The sequence below is a fragment of the Mirounga leonina genome, unplaced genomic scaffold, assembly GCF_011800145.1.
Source record: "Mirounga leonina isolate KUSES-001 unplaced genomic scaffold, KU_Mleo_1.0 Mir_201, whole genome shotgun sequence".
Lineage (NCBI taxonomy): Eukaryota > Metazoa > Chordata > Mammalia > Carnivora > Phocidae > Mirounga > Mirounga leonina.
This window is the reverse complement of record NW_023270504.1, coordinates 30,240,448-30,263,544: the sequence shown is the minus strand read 5'-3', so window position 1 is coordinate 30,263,544 and position 23,097 is coordinate 30,240,448. Positions and strand designations below refer to the sequence as shown.

General features: G+C 51.1%; 2 protein-coding genes and 1 non-coding gene across 6 annotated transcripts in view; 2 read left to right on the top strand and 1 right to left on the bottom strand.

Annotated features, from left to right (window-relative positions):
* The first annotated feature begins 204 nt into the window (after window positions 1-204).
* On the top strand, window positions 205-338 carry LOC118025861. The gene has a single exon (XR_004683422.1). It is a non-coding gene; the product is annotated as a small nucleolar RNA SNORA70 (small nucleolar RNA).
* Window positions 339-388: 50 nt separating this feature from the next.
* Window positions 389-779, top strand: LOC118025803 (60S ribosomal protein L10-like). Its single transcript, XM_035028530.1, has one exon. The coding sequence runs from the start codon at window positions 399-401 to the stop codon at window positions 699-701; it is 303 nt and encodes a 100-aa protein (XP_034884421.1). The 5' UTR covers window positions 389-398; the 3' UTR covers window positions 702-779.
* A 4,080-nt stretch (window positions 780-4,859) lies between these two features.
* WNT5B (Wnt family member 5B) overlaps window positions 4,860-23,097 on the bottom strand; it is a 106,597-nt gene continuing 88,359 nt past the window's right edge. Inside the window, exons 2-5 of one of the 4 annotated variants that reach the window (XM_035028528.1) lie at window positions 17,405-17,556; window positions 15,748-15,995; window positions 11,212-11,504; window positions 4,860-6,248 (exon numbers count right to left, since the gene is read on the bottom strand). In XM_035028528.1, coding sequence (XP_034884419.1) covers window positions 5,790-6,248; window positions 11,212-11,504; window positions 15,748-15,995; window positions 17,405-17,556 — 1,152 coding nt within the window. In that variant the 3' untranslated portion in view covers window positions 4,860-5,789. The other 3 variants (XM_035028525.1, XM_035028529.1, XM_035028526.1) reach the window with 3 other exon arrangements.

Below are 23,097 nucleotides of genomic sequence, written 5' to 3'. Positions count from 1 at the left end.
TCAAATAAATAAATAAAATCTTTTTTAAAAAATCCTCTATGAAACTTCCTTTCTACTCAAACGGTCTCTGGAAATAACATAAGTATATGAGAAAAGGACATAAACTTCAAATCGAGTACCAGCGGAAGGGCTGGTTGACCCGACACCCCAAGTCTTAGAAAATATACTGGAGTCACAGGGCCACTTAAAACAATACCTCTTCCTCTGCAGCCAATTAAGCCGACTGTGCTCTTTGTCCATGGGGGCCCAGTGTGCCATGGCTGCAAACAGTAGCCTCCTTGGTAGTGTATGCAGCCTGTTGATTGTATGGGTTGCCCTAAGGGACCTTGGAGACAGCTCTTTCCAGTGGACACTGAGGTCTGACTTCATGCTATCTCCAATCTAGGCTGCAGACAGGTATGCGGGGTGCCTTTGGAAAGCCCCAGGGCTCAGTAGCCAGGGTCCACATTGGCCAAGTCATCATGTCCATCCGTACCAAGCTGCAGAACAAGGAGCATGTGATTGAGGCCCTACGCAGGGCCAAGTTCAAGTTCCCTGGCTGCCAGAAGATCCACATCTCCAAGAAGTGGGGCTTTACTAAGTTTAATGCGGATGAATTTGAAGACATGGTGGCTGAAAAGCGGCTTATCCCAGATGGCTGTGGGGTCAAATACATCCCTAATCGTGGCCCCTTGGACAAATGGAGGGCTCTGCACTCATGAGAACCTCGGCACTGCCCCCTCCCGACTCATGCCCACCAATAAAACCTACTTCCTGTCAAAAAAAAAAAAAAAAAAAAACCAATACCTCTTCCTTTTGACTTTATAATTGAATTAAAAAGTTTACCCTGGGGCACCTGGGTGGCTCAGTCAGCTGGACCTTGGACTCTTGGTTTCTGCTCAGATCTCAGGGTCTAACAGGATAGAGCCGCACCCCCCCAATTGGGCTCCCTCCTCAGCCGGGGAGTCTGCTTCCCCTCTTTCTCTCCCTCTGCCCCTCCCCTTGTTTGTGCTCTCTCTTTCTCTAAGGTAGATAAATAAATCTTAAAAAAAAAAATTCACCCTTCCTGTAGCGTATTTCTTTTGCAGGCCCCTTCTGATGCTTTGTTGAGAGGCCCCACACGGAGGCAAACTCTGTCTTCACAGACACTGTGGTTTCCTACCTACTTTGGCTGCAGACAGCTTCTATCTATTTTCAGTTATCCTGGGGAGTAGTAGATAATACACGTAAGTGACACATTGAATTCACAGATAATTTTAAAATCTAATTTTAGCCCCTCCTTTTCCCACTCAGTTATTTATCAAAACTACTTAGGAGGCCCAAATGAACTGATTTGGTTCTATCTTCTGTCGCTGCCTGTGGTAGAGTTGCAAATGAACAGACTGAAGACCAAAAGGCAGACAGCAGGAGGGAGAAAGAAAAGAATGTGGATAATCTATAGGATGAATGCCCAAAGAATCTAGAAAATTAGCTGTGCGAGAGCTGAGAGCTCAGTCTTGCTGTTGCCTAATGTCTGACCCTCACATCTATGCAAAACCTTCCTGCTTATGGGCAAATTACCCACAAATCTTCTGTAAAACCAGGAATTAAAGCATCCTTTACTTATTGTTTTGGTATAAATACAGTGCAGGGGTTCCAGAATAATAAAGGACTACCAAGAATATTTAGCAAGCAAGAGTGGCTCAGGTGGCCCTTCTCAGCTTCCCAACATTCCTTCCAGAGATGGGAAGCTTGTCATCATTCGCCAACCAGAGCGCAAGGACTTCCAGTAAAGACGGACCATCCATATTCTGCAGCATTTCGGCCAGAAGGGGTGACAGTGATTTTTACTTTTTTGTTATAGCTTCCTTGCCTCAAGTGCCTCCCCACATCCCCTCCAAAACTGATGAGAAACATCCATTCCTGCGTGCATGGGTGTGCATGAGCACGCATGCACACCCCCATACACCCACCCACGGACATGCATGTACACACTGAAGTTCTCCTGAGATACATGTGACCAGTGTCAGTGGGGTCTGGCTATGCGTCAGAGCCCGTTTTAAGATGGAAATAACTATTTTCTTCCACCTTCTTGAGATCGTGTGGCTCTCTGCCCAAGCAGTAGGTTTCTTTTTTGATGAACGACTGCAGCTGGGAGAGCGGTGTGTCGTGGAGCCCTCTCAGCCACAGATGACAAAGTGAGACAGCAAGCAGGGAGGAATAAACAGAGCAAGTTTTGTTTCTCACCTCCTGGGATAGAGAGCAGCCGACTGGGAACTGAGTTCTCCAAACTAGGGTTTCGAATCCAAATTCTTGAGCGACTTCCATCAGAATGCCTTTGTGAACAGAGGCCTGCCCTCACCTTAAGCCTAGCTGTGACTGCCTTCCGACTCTCTTGTCAACTTTTAAATGGAGGCAGTCAGACATACCGCTCTCCTAATTTTTTTTTTTAAGATTATTTATTTATTTATTCATGAGAGACAGAGAGAGAGAGAGAGAGAGGCAGAGGGAGAAGCAGGCTCCCAAGGAGCAGGGAGCCCGATGCGGGACTCGATCCCAGGACCCTGAGATCACGACCTGAGCCGAAGGCAGACGCTTAACCATCTGAGCCACCCAGGCGCCCCACCGCTCTCCTAATTTTATCTTGAAGACAAGATGGATACATGCAAACAAATAGCTAAGAGAATATTACCTTACTATATTTGTAATAGATCTGTAGGCTTCCCCCTACTGCTCCTAGGCAGAGGAGGGACGTAGAACATCCCAGGGCAAAACAGTTCTGCTCTGTGCCAGAATGCTTTTTCCCCTCAATAGAAAGGATCCCTGGGATGGCTAGGACTGCTTTACATCCAGGCATTACATCCATGATCCATCACATCCGTGATCCTTCAGTCAGACTACGTGTTAATCATAATACATTTCAGGTACTAGAAAAATCCTACACAGGGTAGCTGAGAGGACCTGGATGCCTCTCTCCCTGTGGATCGTGGGCCAGCTCATCCTGACCATAGGTCCAGGGCAGGCTCTGGACCACCAGCAGAGGAGCCCCTCAGGGCCTTGTTAAAGATTCAGACAGTTGCCCCAGCTCTACCCCAGACCAACTGGATACAAAGTTCTGAGGCTGGAGGCCTGGGACGTTTGGGACCTGCTCAAGATTTGGAGGTCCTCATCTGGAAGAGCAGGAGCTCTGACTGCCACATTCTGTCCATGCTCTAACAGTGTGTGGTTTCTTTTTTCTTTCTTTTTTTTTTTTTAAGATTTTATTTATTTATTTGTCAGAGAGAGAACACAAGCAGGGGATAAGCAAGCAGAGGGGAAGCAGGGTCCCCACCGAGCAAGAAACCCAATGCGCGACTCGATCCCAGGATCGTGACCTGAGCTGAAGGCAGCCACTTAACTAACTGAGCCGCCCAGGCAACCCCAGTGTGTGGTTTCTGAGCAGAAGCTCACGGTCTCAGGTTGGTCTTCAGATTTTCTAGCCACATTCCTACACATTTCTGGTCACATCACAGACAACTGCCAGCTCACCAGGGCTTAACACACATGTAACCATAACTTCATCCCAATCTATTTGGGCAATTCAATCTTTCCTAACCTTGGTGGTCAGTGGCTGCAACAATCGCATTGGTATTTGAACACACGACTTGCTCCCTAGGTCAGAAAGAAAATATTTACTATTTACTCAATCCCCTTGCCATGACTCTGCAGGAAGACCTCAAAAGAATTCAGGGATGATGCCTCTCCTTTCGTGAACATGAAAGTCACTTTCTCTGGACTAGTCTCTCACGGCTAATTTCCTGAAGTTTCTAAAGATGAACTGGATTTCGGCTCTTAAACACTCGAAGCACCTGACATAAGGTAACCCTCCAGGAGTTACGACGGTGATGTAGGGAAGAGCCATAGTGCCAGCCCGCTCTTATTATCATGGTTGATCTGTGTGACCAAGTTCGTTTGGCTAAATGCCAGCTAATGAAGCCAAGGACATGGTTTGGATCTTTTGTAGGCCAGTCGACTTCAATCACTTTCTTTCATGGACTATTCATCTTGAAAATGTCAACCAAAGGAATCTGAGTAATAGTGTGAGGAATAGGGCGAAATAACCCGAGGTCTGATGTTCTTTGATGACACGTCAGGAGGTTCTTCTTTAGGCCCTAAAGTCACAAGTCATATACATGGCCATGATTCTGATTCTGACAGAATCTCTTCTAGATTGTTTTGCAACATAATTTGCTCATTATAACCCAAGTGGACTCCCTAATTCCACTATTTCCCCAGAAGTAAATTTTTCTAGAATAAAACCGGTGTCTTTATGGGATGATTTACTGGGTCACCTGCAGGCTGATCACTCCAGTGCACCTGGATCAATGTGTCCCAGAAACTACTGCCTCCCTTTCTAGAATATAACATTTCCCTTCGTGGATTATCCCTGAGCTCTGCTTCCTCTCTCTCTCGGCTCCAGATCCTGGAGTCTGAGACTGGACATGGCAACACAGAGAAGCCTGCAGAGAGTGTCCCCATCACCTGTGCTTTACCAAGAACCCAGTGAATAAACCAGAGGTGACCGGGTGGGCTGTAGGATGCGAGAAAGGAAGGTCAACATGAGTTTTAAACTGAAATCTCTGAATCTTTTGTTCCTAATAGTAAGAGTTAATAGCTAGTATTTACGAGTATTTAACTTTGTGTTGGCCCTTGGGGAGAGTGCTTAAATGCTTTACCTTATTCAGTTCTCATAATATTCTGTCTCTGTCTCCAACCACCAGACTAGAGCCCTAAAAAGTGTCCATTTCCTTACCCTCTCCCACACGGACGCGCTGCGTAGCAGGGTTCTAAGGATCAGATCAAAAAGAAAAGGAGACTCATGAAAGATAATCATGTGTCCAAAGAAGGAAAGGGAGAGAGACTCCAGTGAAGGGTATTTAATGTCAGAGAGACACTGTACATCCGGGGCAGAGATGGAAAGAGCGTGCCAGGCCAGCCGAGCCTGAGCTGGCCGCACCTCCTGTCGCTCGGGGGGCCCCGTGGTGGAGGAAGTGACTGCAGCAGCACCCCGTTTCCTCTCCCCATGGGAGCACAGTGCAACGTTCACTCGCTCCAGGGACGCTCCTGGCTCTCGACGACGGCTCCGGCACAAACATTCAGTTCATCTCTCTCCTAACACGTCAGGCCAGTTGACCCCCTTTCCCCTCGGTTCAGGGAACCGTTGGCAGGACCTAGTGAACTGTGGAGGGACAGACATTCTCGCTGGACAGATAGGCCTGGGAGTCTGGGGAGGCGCGGGTCCCTCTGTGTGGTCACCTGTCAGAGATGACATCGACCTCTGCTCATTCCTGTAACTGTGGGTTCTGCCGGGATGCACACGAGTGAAAGGGGAAGAAAATACCGGGCCTCTTCCGGAACCAATCCGTATTCTGGACAAGACCCTGAAGACGGGATGGTGTAAGCGCAGTTCCTGCCACCTTGCGCAGGCCTCCTGGCCTAATGACGGGGGTCACAGGGCGGTCATCCGGCCGGCAGACTCCAGACAAAATCATCTTCTCCATCTACCCGCCACTCCTCAAGGCCACGGTGGATAGACAGCGACTAGCCCCAAGTCCCGACGTCCTGAGGGAGGGGGGAAAGCCCCTGCCCCGCGCCCCGCCCCGGCACAGTGCAATCCTCAAACATCTCCAGCAGCGTCTCTTAAATAAGCTTTTCCTTTCCATTTTCTTCTTTTAATTATTTATCATCCATCCCTTTATTTATACAAATATAAAATAGATTTATATAGATTTATATAATATAAACTTTGTGAGGCAGAGTGGAGAAGCGGCCGGAAGAGCGCCCCCCGCTGGCTATTTACAGACGTACTGGTCGACGATCTGCGTGCACTTCCTGCACTTGACGTAGCAGCACCAGTGGAACTTGCAGTGGCAGCGCTCCACCTGCACGCTCTTGAACTGGTCGTAGCCGCGGCCGCAGCACATGAGCTCGCAGCCGTCCATGCCCTCCGACGTCTTGTTGCACAGGCGGCCCTGCGTGCCCAGCGAGCCCGTGGTCTCGTTGCGCAGGCAGTAGTCCGGGCTGGGGTCCACGTAGACCAGGTCCTCCGGGGTGGGCTGGTTGAAGCGGCTGTTGACCAGCTCCAGCTTGCCCTTGCGGGTGATGCGCATGGCGGCCGCGCTGTCGTACTTCTCCTTCAGCTGGTCCCCCACCTTGCGGAACTCGGCCAGCTGCAGCCAGCACGTCTTGAGGCTGCAGGACCCCGAGACGCCGTGGCATTTGCAGGCCACGTCCGCCATCTTGTACACAGCCTGAGGGGAGGAGAAAGAAGGCGGTCAGAAGGAGGACCCCCGGGGGAAGGTGTCAGGAGGGTGCCTGGGGGCGCCAGAGGCCAAATACGGAAGAGGCCTGGGCGGGGGGAGTAGTCTTCAAATGTACAGAAAGATCTTTCCAGGAAGCTCGGTTACCCAGATTGAAAGCAGATAAAAGGAGCACCACGTAGAAAAACACTGGGGAGGCAATGCTCCAGGGATGATGGCATTTGGTGCCCTTGCCCTTCCTACTTTGTCCATTTCTTATTACTTCAAACTTGTTATGATACATGTGTCATATTTACGATCAGGGGGAAAAAAGGATACTTCTACCTTGACCAAAAGTCTCAAACAAACAAATACAAAGCAACAAACCCTGTCCAGCTTTTGCATGAAATGGAGTACAGTCGGAAAAAAAAAAATCCAGCCGTGATACCAGCCTGCGACAGAAACTGCAGGCATGGCGGTGGTTTGCAAAAGCTCTCCATGACTCTCCGCCAAATCCCCTAAGAACTCAACAGTGCCTTTTTCTGTGTTAACATTTGGTCATTAACTCCACGAAGTCATAGGGGCCTCACCACAAACCACGCTGTACTTGTGACCAAGACCATTTTCTTGCACCCCGGCACCAGCAGACACCCCCTGAAGAGGCTGAGTGGGGAGGAAGGGGGGGGCCCTGGGCCAAGCAAGAGCGGGTCACCGCTGGGCCCACCATCAGGGGCGATTCATCTGAAAACAAACCCATCTCAAAGCCACTGAACCACAACAATGTGGAGTGGATTTGAACTTGGGTTATCCCAAATCAAAACTGTAAAAAGCAAGAGTCGACCGGAATGCTGCTTACAAAGTGCTTTTCAATGAAAGCATCCTGACGCATTGTGTCCAACGGCCCTGGCAGCAGGCCCGGGCGTACAGATGGCAGGATAAAAATGCAAGCCCGCTGCAGAACATTTTCTTATGCCACAGCCATTGTCACCAAATGAGTCGGGACTCATTTTCCAAGGATTTCTCTCAGATTTCTTTTCAAGAGTCCCCAGATTGTGTCTTTATTCGGTGCGGTGCCGACAAGAAATCGCTTCAGCATCATCAGCTCATGTTACTACTGTCAAAACTCTTCCTGATTTTTTCTTTTCTGGTGTGGAATTATTCCTACTATTTTGTGTTGGAGAAACTGAAGCTCTAGAGAGGCTCAGTAATCTGTTCAGGGCCACCCAGAAGGGAGTCAGAATGACTAGCCCTTTTGCACTCCAATCTTGGGGCTTAAAAACGGCTTAGTAGAGAAGGAAGGAGGCTCCTCCCCAAGGTTAAAGGCACCAGCATTGTGCGGGCAGCTCCAGGCCCAGGGCATAAAGGGACCAACACCCCATTCCAACAGGCACTTCAAAGATGGGGTCTGCAATTACCTTCTTCTGGCACATATTCCCCCCCACCCCAAGTCTGAGCTGGGGCCTGACATTCCTCTGGAAGTGGTCCTTGGTTTAGAGAGGGAGGTCAGGCATCTGGCGCTGCTGGAAGCAGGAAACATTAAGGGCCTAAAACTGTGTACCCTGCCACTAAGTGACCAAGGGGACAGGATAAGCATCTCTACTGGAAGCCTACACTTAGGGAGATTTGAGGAAGGAGAGTTGAAGGAGACTCCACAGAGTAAGAATGGGAGCTTTTGTAAAACGAATCCGAGAGTAAAGTGTCACTGATCTTCACTAAGGAGACATTCATTCCACCCCTCCTCTATGAAGAAAGACACTGTAATAATTGTATTCTTAAGTATTTTACTATTGATAATATATGGAAGCTCTTCTGACAGGAGAAGTCCCCCCCCCCCAAAAAAAAATCCCAATTTTTAGCCTTTCCTGCTAACTGAAAAAGCGATAAAAGCTAATTTTTAAAACATTTTCTTAGTTCTACATCTTGCCTCCTGGCAAAGCCCTAAGTCCCTCTTCTGCACTGTCTAATGGTATGACTGAGCTTGGTAACTGATAGTAATGTCACGAGGATTAGGCAGCTTTTATCTGGAAAGTGCTTAAGCCCTTGAGTGACAAGGCAGTATCAGCCCACCGCTCTGGCCATCAATGTCTACAATGGGGCTACTAGAGACTCTCAAAGGCCAAGAGAAATTTCCTGCAAAGTATGCCCCAGATCTACTCTGTGGCCAAGATGTCAGATCCTAGATAGTCCATTAAAAAAAATTGGGGGTTGAGGTGCCTGGCTGGCTCAGTCGGTGGAGTGGGCAACTCTTGATCTTGGGGTTGGGAGTTTGAGCCTCATGTTGGGTGTAGAGATGACTTAAAAATAAAATTAACTGGTTGTAAAATACAATCCAGGGAATTTTCAATTCCTGCCACCATTTTAGTCTTTCCTACGGAATTTTTTTGTGTAGGTGTGAGGAGGTGGGAGGTGAATACCTTTGGCCTCAGATGGTGATTGATGGCGGAGGCCTGCTCCTTGGAGAGGGGATAAAAAATAGAGAGGGACAGGAATTCCCAACCCGGTGCAGACAGAAGCAAAGGAAGAGATAAAGGCTGTGGAAGAGGTGTGGAGACTGGGGGAAGGAGGCCCAAAGGCAGGGAGACAGACAGAGGAAGACGGGGAAGGTGTGTAAGTGAGAAACAAGGCAGATGGAAGGAAGGTTGGCCAAGATAAGGGCCAGAACAAACAAACAAACAATTAAGGGCAATAAAACGAGGAGCCAGCAGAAGTGGGGTCAAGCCTGCGACTGCAATGGGGCCCGGATGAGGATGAATGCCGTCACCTCGGCATCTGCCGCAACGCCCCAAGGAGAGCTCAGAGTAAGGACAGGAAACAGCCTTCCATGAATTTGACCTCTTCCTAAGCGGCAGTATGGGAACTTTGCTTGGATTCACATGCGCCCACCCACCAGAGTAAAGCACGGGGAGCTATGGACAGAATCCCTGGGCTGAGAAAGCGAGCCAGAGGGAGGAGGCGAAGTAGGCCAGACCTCAAAATGTAGCAAATAACCTACTGCAGTTCAGATGCAGAGAGCCTACTAATGATGGAGGATGGGAAAGATTTTAAGGAACAGGTGGTATCTGAACCGGGATCTTAAAAAATGGATAGAATTTGGGCATTCGGGAGATAAAGTGAAGATCTTAACCTTTTTTTCCAGTCTCTCGTGGTTAGAGCCCCAAAGACTGGCAAGCAGACTGCCAGAGAGGAAGTTGTGGGGGACAGAGGTGGGCCCACAGATGTCCTGAGTGGAAAGTCATCTAAGACTGTGCTGTTCTCTGTGCCCTGGTTTGAACCAGAGCAACAGCCAAAACTCCTAACATTGCCCTGGATTAACACGACCCCTCGCACCCACAGCTAGCCTCGGATATGGGCTCTAAAAGGAAGACACGGGGCAAATGACCAACGCTAATTTCAACTGGACAGCACACTACTGACAAGACTAAGTTTACACAAGCCTACCACGTTCTACCAAACCAACATTACAGGTCCCGAGTCACAGAAAAGCCATTTCAATTCCATTTATTTGATACGTGCTCACTGGGAAACATGAGTCGATCTTTTAAATTGGTAAATACTTTTTTAGAAATATATCCATATCCTGTTCCTGAATCACCAATGAACCAACATAAACTTTCTGAATTGATTTCTTCTCAGGAAACTGCTAGTCTCATTGTTTCATTACTTCATCTTTGGTCTCACGACAGTATCTTGCCTGGGCCCCTGAGCCAGCTGGCTCGACACAGACCTGAATGCAGAAAACACGCCTAGAAAGAAGTCTGTGTAGCTTCCTGAGAGGTCTGTGGTCCGCCCTGGCCCTGTGCCGGCAGCGACTCCTACCACCCAGCACTCAGACCTCACGTCTCTCTATAAGGGAGACCCTGATGCACCCCCACCCTCCCCTCCACACGGGATAACCCCGAACCAGCAGCAAGCAGAGCTGCTGCCTGAGCGAGCCCTCCGGGATCCTGCGGCGGAGGCAGACCATGTCAGGCGCAGCAAAGGGAAGTAGAGACCGAGCATGTGCCCAGGGGTGAGGTCCTCACGAGCGAGGTGCAGGCAGAGAAAGCGCGCGCCCTCCGCCCGGCCATCAAGGAAGCCTAGAGCCGATGCCCAGGTACGCTCTGCACGAGCGGGAAACCACGCTCACCTCAAAGCCCACATTTGAGTTTCTACTGAAACTGAGACTCAAAAACAGTCACGTCTCACATGTGATTGGTGAGACAGCCTTCAAAAGATGGTTCTCGGGCGCCTGGGTGGCTCAGTTGGTTAAGCGACTGCCTTCGGCTCAGGTCATGATCCTGGAGTCCCGGGATCGAGTCCCGCATCGGGCTCCCTGCTCGGCGGGGAGCCTGCTTCTCCCTCTGACCCTCCTCCCTCTCGTGCTCTCTGTCTCTCATTCTCTCTCTCTCTCAAATAAATAAATAAAATCTTAAAAAAAAAAAAAAAAAAGATGGTTCTCTCTCCCACTCGGCTCCCGCAAGGCACTCTGGGTGTAGAAGCGTGTCTGCCATTAGCGCCGACCCCTGCTTTTGGATCGGGCCTCCGGATGTGCGTGATAGCAGCTCTTAAAAGTCAGCTGTGCTTCCGCCTGCACCTCTCACAAATCATAAACCCTAGGCTGGGTCTAACGGCCTTAACTGGCGGCTGTCCTATCCGCTCCCGTTACAGAGGAGGGGCAGTGAAGACAAGACCTCTACTTCGAGCGCCTGGAATCCTGACGACGAGGCTGCTCCCAAGTGCTCTAGGGACAGCTGTCCTGGGCAGAAATAAACAAGGTTCATAAAAACGACAAGTGCACGTGCCCTGCTGGGGAATGGAGCCTCGTGAAATGGATCAGGTCGGCAATGCGGGCATCTAGGTCGGCGGCTGTAGGTCAGAATCACCGTGGTCAGCACGACCCCCTTCCTCATGGCCAGGCCACGGCTCCCAGCTCGGCCCAGAACAGCTGGTTAGCGGGCGGCGCGTGCGTGCCTGGAGGTGGGGGAGCTCCGCTTACCCTCCGCCCCGCCTCGTTGTTCTGCAGGTTCATGAGCACTCGGCCCTGCTCCTCCGAGCCCTTGGCAAAGTTCTTCTCCCGCTCGCGGGCATCCACGAACTCCTTGGCAAAGCGGTAGCCGTACTCCACATTGTCCCCGCAGCCGCCCCACAGCCAGTCCCGGGGAAGGTCCTTGGGCCGCGCTGTCCGGCTGCAGCCGCACGTGGAGAGCTCACCCTCCCTGCAGGCCCGGCTGATGGCGTTCACCACCCCCGCGGCGCTCACTGCGTACGTGAAGGCGGTCTCCCGGCTTCCTGCAAGAGAAGGCGGGAGAGGGGGGGAGGGATGCCAGCCTCCTACCGAGGCCCTTTCCTTCCTTCAGCCTCTCCTGGGCCCAACACCATCACCTGGCCGGTAACACTCCCAGGAGGCGAAACGATGTCAGCAGAAGCGTCTTTCACTTCCCATGGCTCTAAGGGTTGGAAACTGCTCTTCATAACGAGCAGAAATTTGCCTCCCCTACCCTGTGAACACACAGACGAATGAATCCCTCCAGCCCTGGCCCACACTAATATCCGTTCCAGGGAAGGGTACATGGCCAGTAGATTCCGAGGAGGCAGACCTAAATGGAGGGGAGGGTGGGCATTAAGGAATTTATGGGACATGTGGGACAAACAGAATGAGCCAGAGTAGAAATCATGGGACCAATAGTAGGACTCTGTATCCTAGCAAAAACCTCTCCCTCACAGCTGCCAATTTCTCACCACTCAATGGGCCACACATCTGTCTTTTTTATTGTTGCCGTTATCTAGCTAGACAGTGGCAGAGACGAGGAGGAGAAGCGAGCCAGAATTACAATGTCCAGAATCATCCATGCTGTTTTCCCCAGCCTTGCACGGGATCCACGCTGCCTCCCTACTTGAGAGCACTGGGGAACCACATCTACAGGATACTCAGCACCATCTCACCAAATGTCCAGATCACTTCCAGTAGAAACTCTGAACTGTGTTCCTCTCTATTGCTGTAGTGAACCGCTTAAAAACTCCTATGATGCACGTTCCACTTCAATAAAAATGTTTATAAAAAAATAATACTCAGCCACCAGGGAAATGCAAATCAAAATCACCATGAGGGGACGCTTGGGTGGCTCAGTCAGTTAAGTGTCCGCCTTCAGCTCAGGTCATGATCCTAGAGTCCTGGGATCGAGTCCCACCACATCCGGCTCCTTGCTCAGCGGGAAGCCTGCTTCTCCCTCTGCCTGCTGCTCCCCCTGCTTGTGTCTCTCTCTGACAAATAAAATCTTAAAAAAAAAAAAATCACCATGAGATACCACTGTACACTCATGAGGATGGCTAGAATCAAAAAGGCAAGTAGTAGGGCGCTTGGCTGCTTCATCGTGGGGATGGGTATAGAAATTACATAAAAAACAAATCTTAAAAATAAAATAAAATAGGGGCGCCTGGGTGGCTCAGTCAGTTAAGCATCTGCCTTTGGCTCAGGTCATGATCCCAGGGTCCTGGGTCCCACATCAGGCTCCTTGCTCAGCAGGGAGTTTGCTCCTCCGCCCCGCCTTGTTGTTCTCCCCACTCTCTCTCTCTCTCTCTCAAATAAATAAATAAAATCTTAAAAAAAAAAAAAAAAAGTAGACCTCCCATAATCCTGTCTTGGCAGGTGGAGACGGAAGCAGTCTACAGTCCTCAACTGGTCTCTCACTTTGCCCTCCTTCTTGATTGTCTAGGTAGGACACAGTCAAGCTTGCAACCAGACCAGACTGGCCAAGTCAGTTTTTCTCAAGGAACCAGGGGTCAGCTTCTGGTCAGACGTGGACTAGGAGCAGGACAAGAAAAACCCAGATGAGGTGGGAAGTCACACTCATGATTCAGCCATCAGGACTGACATCTGAGTCAGTTGCTGATCCACTGCCAGAGACCAGGGCTCTATCTAATCTAGGGTAGTCAGACTAGGAGAATGAGCAACCAGGATGCTAGGGTGACCAACAGGCTCGTCTGGAGGAGGGCCTATTCCCCTCGGTGCGGGAGCCATGCCTGAGAAGTCTTCCTGAGATGGAGTCGCAAGCCCCTGACCTGGCGTCCTGGGACAGGGAGGAGCCCTGATGTGCAGCCTGACCTACATCCCTCCCACTGTGACTCTTCCTTTTCACAGCATTCCTCAGGGAAGCCGGCTGGGTTTTCAAGGCAACCCAGCCCATCATCTTTTAATGACTTTAACCACCAGAACATTCTTTTTTATAGTCATTTGAAAAATGCCTCCCTGTAACTTCCGCCTGCTGGAGCTACGCTGTCTAATCCCTTCCCATTTGACAGCCTTTCAGCATTTGAAAACAACTGATAGGCCTTTTATGTTTTGTCATTTCCAGGCTACAGAAGTCTGATTTCTTCCTCAGTTCTTTAGCAAACATGCTTTTCCGAGCTGAATCACGTCTCTCAGAATTGCCTTTCAAAATAATGTGCCCGCATCTGAGCATAATTATGCAGACACTCTGCTCTGACCGTCCTGGCCTATCATGATGGGCTCGGATCCCACTCTGTCCTCAGGTGGATTAGGTGTCCTTGCAGGTGCTCTGCCTCTTTTGGTTGGGGCATCGAGGGTGGGCAGCTCTGCATTCCTGGGGAGCAACTGGGTCCTCTGCTAAGTGCAGACTACGAGTGCTGCTCTCAGCCAGCAAGACATAATGCAGGGCTTCAGAATGGACAAGCAAGCTGGGGGGCTTCTCTAAACGTGCAACAACTCAGAGTGGAAACTCAAACCATCTCAAGGATAGAGGCTAATAAACCCGCAGCCATGTTGCTGCTAGAGAGACCTGGCATCTTCCGCCTACAAGGAGACAGCAGGACAGGAGCACGCCCTCTCTCTCTGTTTCTCAGTAGTGCCACCCAACTACCAGGAAGGTGCCCCCATGCACCCCTGAACAAGGCTGAGCCATGCACCACGGCTCCCTCCAAGGTGCTCTGCTGCCCTCTGGTGGTGGACTCTGGCAGCAGCTTCAAAGAAGGGAGGACTTTCTTGGAAGTCATATATATGAAAGAGAGAAAGAGAGAGAGAGAGGATTCCCCAGGAGCCACTCTGGGACCAAGGGCATGAATGGAGGATAGCTTCCCAGGTAGCATAAGTCTGCAGGGAAGCTACAAAAAGAAACTGTGAAAATAAGGCAAGCAGGGGTTTCCGTTCATAACAGAACAGGGTCCGGGGAGAATGGGAGGGCCGGCTGGCACAAGTCATTCCCCCAAGCCAGTCCTCACCCAGTGGCATTTCCATGCCTGCTAACTCCTTCCTTTCCTCAAGTAAAGCTCACTTTTTGGCTGTCACTCAAACAAAATTACACATGAAAAGGATCTAGGGGATGTCAGGCACGCATTAGGTCCCTGAAAGTGATTTGTGGATGCCTCTCTCTACACCTGGGGTCCTCCTGCTCTCCTCATCCAGAACCCAGCGCAGGGAGTGCTGCTAAGACTTTACCAGATACTAAGTGTATTTGAGGAGAATCAATAAATTATGAACAATTCCCACTTAACCCCAAGTCCATTCTTTTAGGAAAGCTGCCCAGTAAGACTGTGGCAGGAACATCTGAGCCCTCCTTGTCTAGACCTTGAGTTGATATTAAAGGAAGGACGAGGGCAGCAAGGTTCAAAGCATACTTCCCCCTGGTCCTCACTTGTCAACATAGGTAGGGGAAAGAGGTCAGGAGAGAGGGGCCTTCCTCATACCCTCCTTGCTGCTAAAATCGTCCTTTGGGAAAAACTCAGCCTCAAGTAACTCCCAAATGCCCTCCTTCCTTGGAGGGGAAACTCTTTTAGAGAATGTGAGACAGAAGAACACAGTGCCCTAACACCTTCCTTCTATGGCCCTGCCAATCAGACCCAGTAGAATAGGGCCGGATTTCTCAATTTCTTGCCAGGGAGGGGAGGATTGCATTTCAAAAGGACCTCAAACAATTAGACCCCAAATCACACCTCCACCTAAGCAATAGGGCAGCCGGAGAGCAGAGGGGAGAGGGGAAGGGACAGGAATCCAGGAAGAGGTGGCCTCTCATCTTTCTTCTGGTCTGTCCCCTTCCCCCACGTTCACACACATCCCTTTGGAATGAAAAAGCCAGGACTGGATCTGGGTCAGGTTAATGACAGCTATCACCAATTTGGCCCAAAGTTTCTATCTCTCTCTCAGGGTCCAAGTGGCAGAGGTAAAAGTCATCTACACTTTCAGAGCTGCAATTTTCAGAGCTACCCAATGCTGTCCAAGCCCCCTCCCCCCCGCCCCCTGTGCTGAGACAAAGGGCAGTGTCATCCGCTCGGACTCAACTCCGCTGTTCTGCCACCCTCCCAGAGCGAGTGGCCGCTGACCGCCGCAGACAGGGCGAAGCTGGGCGCTAGCTGGGTGGCCCACACGGCATCTGAGACCCTGTTTCCTGTGTGCATCTCCGTCTCCCCTTGCACACCGCTTCCAAGCCTCGGAGAACTCAGACACGGTGAGGGCTCTCTGTGCCGGGCCTGGGGGGCGAGCCCGGCTCCTCTAGGCAGCCATGTGCCGGTGGGCTCTTACCTATCTGCATGACTCTGCCAAAGACGGACGCGTTGTCCACCGTGCTACAGTTCCACCGCCGCTGGCGAAACTGGTACTGGCACTCCTGGATGCCCGTCTTGGCTCCCTCCCCGATGTAGGCCATGTGCTCCTGGTACAGTTGGCACAGCTTCCTCTGGCCAGGGGAAAGCCCAGGAAGCTGGCTGCACACGGGCTGGGCACCGATGATAAACATCTCGGGTCTCTGCACCGGGCTCATAGCTAATGACCTACAGCGGAGAGCCAGAAAAGGGACAGAAGTCCAAGGGGTGAGCGTGCGCTGTGTGCAGCATGAAGTCATTCGTTCGACACATTTAGCAAGTGCTTTCCTTCTGTGTGCAAGGCCCTGTACCGAGGGTTTGGAAAGGAAACTTCCTAAAACAGAGGCCCTGTCTTCAAAGGGCATTCTAGGAAACTGAAGCACAAATGCGGATGACACGGGAGGTGTCAAGGGCCAAAGCCAGACTTGCGCTTCTGCATCCACAGTGACCAGACAGAGACAGAGCTCTTACAGCCAAAGAAAAGATTTTTTTTTTTTTAAAGATTTTATTTATTTGACAGAGCACAAGCAGGAGAGAGAGGGAGAAGCAGGCTCCCTGCTGAGCAAGGAGCCTGATGTGGGACTCGATCCCAGGGCCCTGGGATCATGACCCGGGCCGAAGGCAGCCGCTTAACCGACTGAGCCACCCAGGCATCCCCAGAGAAAAGATTTTATAAGCAATGGCCAGAGTGTGAAATGGGTCTTAAGGGATGGGGCAGGCAGAGAAGGGCAACAGAGAGGGCAGAGGACATTCATTCCAGGTGGAGGACAGAAACAGCCAAACCTTAACAGGACAGCACATGACTTATTCAGGGGGTGCAGATGATTCATTCACTTTAGCCCGTGCGCAGGGTATGTGATGGAAAACAATAAATTCCTTCAAATAGCACTGCCCTTATGCCTTGCAAACAGAAGCCAATTTACATACATCACAACACAGTCTAAAGGTTTTCGCTTCCATATCCCACCCACAAATCCCCTAACCCACTCTATCCGTTCAGGGGTCCTCGCTTCGGCTCATGCTCTACCAGATAGAGTAAAGTGTTCAGTTAGATGAGAAGACTGTAAGATGTGCCATCTGAGTACAAATGTGAGCGGGGCCCAGCCCAGGCAAGATAGGTGGGGAGGGCCGGCCATTTCCAGGTTGACTTGGCCATGACAGTAGTCTTAAAAACACAAAAGAAGGCCACACAAGGGTCCCGCAAATCTCTCAACCTCTCATCTGGTCTTCAGACTTATAAAATAGGAATTCTACTCTCCTTGCTCCCACTAGAAAAAAAGAAATCAATGTTCTTATTGATCCAATAACAACGCAAGAGCTATTTCTAACAACCCATGGGGACTGAGGAAGGTCCCAAAAAAGGGGAAAGCAGACAGGATCAGAGGAAAAACCCAAATGAACTAATCCTTTATCCTCGCTGAACCTTCACCTCTGGGGGCTTGTTCGAGGAAAGGCTGTCCTAGTTTTCCTGGGATGAAAGCCGTCCTTAGGATTCCTACCAATAAAGGAATGATCACAACGCATGGTGACCCTTCTCCACATTTAATTACCAAAGGAGGCGTAGGTTGTAGAGAAGGGCCTCAGCCGCTCTCACTCACCACCAGGAGCTGGCTTCGGCCGGAAGCTGGGCCCAGCTGGACAGCAGAGCGGCGGCTAGCAGCAGGAGGCTGGCCATGGTTGGCCTCGGCCTCGGCCCCCCCCAGTGCCCTGGGAAGACCCCGGGGGCGGTCGGCTTCCGAAATGGGGCTCCCTGGAGAAGACAGAATGGAGGGAGCATCAATGTGGAGATGCAGCCGATGAGGCGGGACCGGGGGAGACGAGGAGAGGGTTAGCACCAAGGATTAGGTGCTAAGGGGGGCTAACGTCAAGTTCTGCTCCCCCCACAAAGAGATTCAGCCTCTTTCCATCTTCCATCTCCTACGGCTACTCTTCTCACCGGGGGACCGCCTTTGTGTCTCTTACCCCAAACTGTGGGAACCTTACCCAGGACCTAATTCCAAAGGAAACAATGAGCTGAGAAACTAGAAAAGAGAAATGAAAACAAGTCATTTCCAAAACAGAATGTGCTTCAGGTAGCATCAAGGAAGATGCTGTGCTTGCTGCAGCTCACACCTGCCCTTCTTCCAGAACATCCAAAGAAGCCAGGGCACCATCCACTCCTCCCTGTACGGCTCACTCCAGTCAGAGCGCTCCTTCCTGGGCTAAGAACAGCTGGTGAGTTGGATTTGCCTGCAGCCAACTAGGAGTCTTCCCTCCCAATGTGTACCCTTCTCACTCCAGGGAAGTTTCCGCATCTCAGCTCCTGTTTACCAGGAATAGAGCAGACAGAAGGGCGAGGACTTTGCACTTTCTCAGGGCAGCTTCTCTGAGAAATGCCATGTGCCCCTAAAGCTCCCTTGCGTGAGGTGGTCTCTTCCTAGGTGGCCTCCTTCCCCTCCTCTGCGCTGTGGCCCTCGAGGGGCGGCCGGGAGCACTGAGGGCAACAGCGAGCTCTTGGTCTGCAACACCGGCCTCAGTGGTCTGCGCCGAAGACGCATCTTCCAAAAGCAACGACCCCTTCCCTTGGAGCTCAAGAGTTTCCCACATCTTTGCCTGTGCTTTTTGTAACTCACGCTTGTGCCTGTATCCCGGAAAGAGCACCCTTCCTCCAGCCCTTGGAAACAAACGGAAAATCCTTGCTTCTGGATCCTAGAGCAAGTCTATAAAAACACGCCCCCTCCCACTCACCCCCACCTCGTTTCCCCCTTAGCTTTCATCCAGGGCGTGACCCCACATCTCCAATGAGTCTTCTTCCCAGGACCCCTTAACACCTCCAACTCTACACACGCTCTCACACCCACTGGCGCGCGCGCTCCCAGCCGCCCCACCCCATCTCACCGCGCGGCTCCCGCGGCCCTGGGTCTCCGGGCTCTCCAGGAGGGGGCGGCAGGTGCTTCGGGTCATCAGCCTAGGAGATATTTTTGTCCTGGGGCCACCAAGAGAGGAAGGTGGCCTGAACAGGGTCCAGGGAAGCTGGGCCACAGCCTGGTCCCCACCCCCTTTTGGTTTTTCTTCTTGAGGTCTCAGCAGGGGCGGGAGCACCAACAGGCAGGTGTGTGGGGCCGGCAGGGGGCAGATCAAAGAAGAAACTTGCTCCTTCTCCTTTGTCATGCAGAGCCCGCTCGGAAATGATCTGGCCTCTAGCGCCGCGGACTAACAGCTCCCCACACTCTACTTTCCTAACAGACCTCGCCTCCTCTAAAGGATGCCCCCTCCCCCTCTACCCTCTACCCCCCATAAATCCTCCCCGTCCCTCAGGGCAGGAGGTCTGTGAATGCACCGACTGGAACCAAGAGAGATGCAGCAGAGATAGGGCCGGCACCAGAAGCTAATGGCTTTATGGAGGGGAGGGAACCAGGTCCAGAGAGGGGAGGACGAGAGAAGAGCTTCAAAGGGTTTCCTTGTGCAAACATCCTCAACTCCACCTACCAGTCCTTCTTGGGGACTGAGGAGTCTGAGCTGCCCCCATTCCCCTGTGGTCCTCCTCCCTCCCCCACACCTACCCTCCCGCCACCGCGCCTCCCGCCGACCCCACACATCCTCACACGTTCCTACTGCCCGAGAGCTGAGTTCTGTCTCCCAACGGGTGACACGTCTTATCCCCGGGGATGCCCCCCTCACACCAGCGTCTCTCACTTCTGCCACACCTTTTCATCAAGCTCCTGTGAAATCTTTCTGGCTCTGCAAGTCCTAGGTTCAACCGAGGCCACATGGGCGGGGGGGCACCGTTTCTGAGCCAAGGACAGGAGTCCGTGCCTGCTAATGGTCACTGTGGCTTTGACTCCCCAGTGACAGGCCAGCTAGGGCCAAACTTCCCAAGAGCTGCTAATCCCACCTCTCGGTGCCTCACGAGCATAAACGGAGAGAGGGCTCACGGCCCAGCTGTTCCTACCATGCTGTGCTTTCCATCAAACTGGCCGTGCATTAAAAAATATATATATTTTTAAAAATTTAAAAAGAAAAAACAGACTGCCGCACGTGTGGTGACTTCTTTCTCTGCCTTCCAGATGTGTGGCACCTGAAATTGCACGCCCTCCCTGCCCCCCCCACCACCACCACCTCCACGACAACCTCTCAGGATGCTCTCTGGCAGGACGCAGGCAGATGTGACCCACCCTTGGCATGTCACAGAGCCCTAGGGGCCAGCTCTCGGCCCTGGCTTACATTCTTGGCCTTCCTTGTGCGGAGCTGGGAGGAGAAAAGTGAAGACTGGTGATTGGGTTCATCAACATGGGCAGCATGGAAACTTCTGGCCTCAGCCCAGCCAGGGTGGAGGGAAGCTGGGTGGGGCCGGATGGTTTGGCTTTGATGAGTGGGACACATGGAAAGCCCTGTTTGTGCTCACAGGTGAGGTTTACAGCACGACTCAACCAGGGGAGGCTCTTCTTTGCATAGGAAGAAAGAGCTAGTAAATACGGAAAAGACAGGGGAGGGAATTCCTTGTTCCACCTTTTGTCATAACCACGGATTTCCTCAGAGAACGAAAGCCTCTCCCCTTGCTGGGGGGTGAATCCCGCTATCAAACACAGCAAACACAGTGAAGCACAGGGGACTCCAGGGTCTCTGTCCTTTAGTGGTAGAGGGTCAGGGAAAGGGAAGATGCCTCCAGAGGGCCAGAAGGAGCCGGTCAGACATCTGCTCTGCCCTACTTCTTCAGTCAGTTATTTGTTTATTCATTAAAGTCATTAATCAAAGGTGCACCAGGGGCCTCGTCTGTAACAGTTACTGCTCTAAGGGCTGGAGACAGGGCAGTGAGCAAGGAAACGCCTCCTGTGTTAGGTCCCGTGAATACTGCAAGAAGGAAAGCCAGGACAAGAATCAAGAATGGTAAAGGGTGATAGTGTACATTCTTCGGGGTCCCGCAGGGAAAGCCAGACTCTGAAATAACTGCCCAGCCCACCTCTCTTCAAACTGCTGTGGAGATAGGGAGGTGGCAGGGCTGTGACCCCACATCCCGGACTCCGCTGTGCCATGTCCTTCACTGAGACTGCGATGCCCGGCTTTACCAGCACAACCAAAGGGGTGCATATTTGAAGACAGGGCTCCAGGTCTTCTTCCTTTTTTGGATTCGGTCATCATTTTTCATTCCCTTAAGTAGTTAGCCCAGAGGTAGGAGCGCAAGGAGAGAGACGTGGACAAGTGGGGCTGACCTGTGCTTCCACACACACCTCGGAGCAGTGCCTCCATGAAGCACAACCCCCTACGCCCCCACGGCAGGGCTTTGACAAGGTCATTAGCTGTTCACAGAGGCCACCACTGGGTGGTCAGGACTGACCTCCCCCAGAGCCCGAGAACTCAAGTAAGGTATGAGTCACACATGAAATGGTGTCACATCCCACACCTGCCCCGTTGTCCCAGACAGGCACCCTCACACCTAAAAACCTACTCAGAAATAACCAACAGCCTCCAGGGGAGCCTTTTCCTGGTTGCCACTGGCTAATTCTTTCTGTGTGACCCAAGGAGGAGCTATGGAAAGTGTGATTAAAAAATACATTTGCAGTCCACCTGGACTGCAGTCCAGCACGTGACTCCTGATCTCAGGGTTGTGAGTTCAAGCTGGGGCATGGAACCTCCTTAAAAAAAAATACCTTTGCAATTTTGTCAGTGTTCCTGACAGACACTCTTAGCAGTCTTTGGGAAGCGAGTGTCTCCCTTTGTGAACTCTGGCCACACTCCCATTGTCTCCAGTGATTCCATGATTTCTGTGGGGGCAGGTAGGGCAGGAGCAGGATGCTGGAGCCTTCTCTCCCTTCCGCCACATCATTTCCACCACTGTAGAGAAAGATTCTTTTTTTTTTTTTTTTTTAAGTAGGCTCCACACCCCGCATGGAGTCCAATGCGGGGCTTGAACTCACGACCCCGAGATCAAGAGTCAGACACTTAACTGACTGAACCACCAAGGTGCCCCAAGAAAGATTCTTTATGGATCTCAAAACACTTGACAAACACCTCCGACAATGCACTCAGGCTCAGTAATTTCCTTCTCTATTTTCAGGTAAATACACCTGAACACCAGAGCAGTCCTCTGTGGTCTAACCCAATGGCGCCCACACCAATTTTCCTGAAACACAAATCTTGCATCATAATATTCCCATTTGAAGACTTATAGTGGTTCCCAGCTCTTCAACCATTCTAAACTTCCCAGCCTGGCCTCATTTCACGTCTCATTCTTCTCCTGAAATTCCCGCTTTGGGGTCTCTTTTCCAATCTCTCCCTGCTCCTAGAACAAGCTCTGCCCCTCCCACCCCCCAAGCCCTCATTCTGCTCCTCTTCCCAGGAATGCTTTCTCATCTCCAACAATACTTCCAAGTCCGTGCTCAAGATTCACTTCTTCCATAAAGTTGTCTTTGATTAATTCCATGCCATGGAAATCTTTCCATTGACTTGGGATTTCCTTGGCACTGTGAAGACACCATTCCACACAGGCTGCCTTGGAACCGTGCATATTTCTTCCCGAACGTACAAACTTACCTCCCCTACTTCCTCTGTATGCACCACGGTGCCTAGTATAGTTTTACTAGACAATAATAAATGGCTCTTGGTTGATAACTGGTGACAATACTTGATACTAGAGGACACTTACTGAGCACCTTCTACATGCACTGAGACAAATATTTTATATCCAATTCTCTCATTTAAGCTTCACTAAAATTCTATGTGATCTATGCCATTATTATCCTCACTTTGAATATAAGGGAAAAAATCCTTTATGGGGACGCCTGGGTGGCTCAATTGGTTAAGCATCTACCTTCGGCTTGGGTCAGGGTCCTGGGATCAAGCCCCGCTCCAGGCTCCCTGCTCAGTGGGGAGTCTGCTTCTCCCTCTCCTTCGGCTTCTTCCCCCGGCTCAAGCTCAGCTTGGGCTCTCTCTCTCAAAAAAATAAAAATCTTTAAGAAAAAAAAGTGAGAAAATAGAAGGCAGGCTATGGAGGCCAGTCTCTCTTGGACAAAGGAGTCCTTTTGGTTTCCATATGGCCCAGCCCACAGAAAAAGCTGCTTCTACTAATGTATCCCTATTTGGCAATCTACTGTTAGCTGCTAATTGAGATTCTGGAGATTCCAGGTCTCAGCTTTGTTTCTGCCTTTTCCTCAAAGACATGAGTAGCAGGCAGCCTCTAAAGCTGTTTATTATAAGATAACCTGAAAATGCCTAAAACGGTGCTCCTTGCAGCGCTTCATCTAGCCGTGGGAAACATGAAAAAGCTACTCTGAAAGGCAGGACACACCAAGTGCCTGAAGAGTCCAAGGGATGC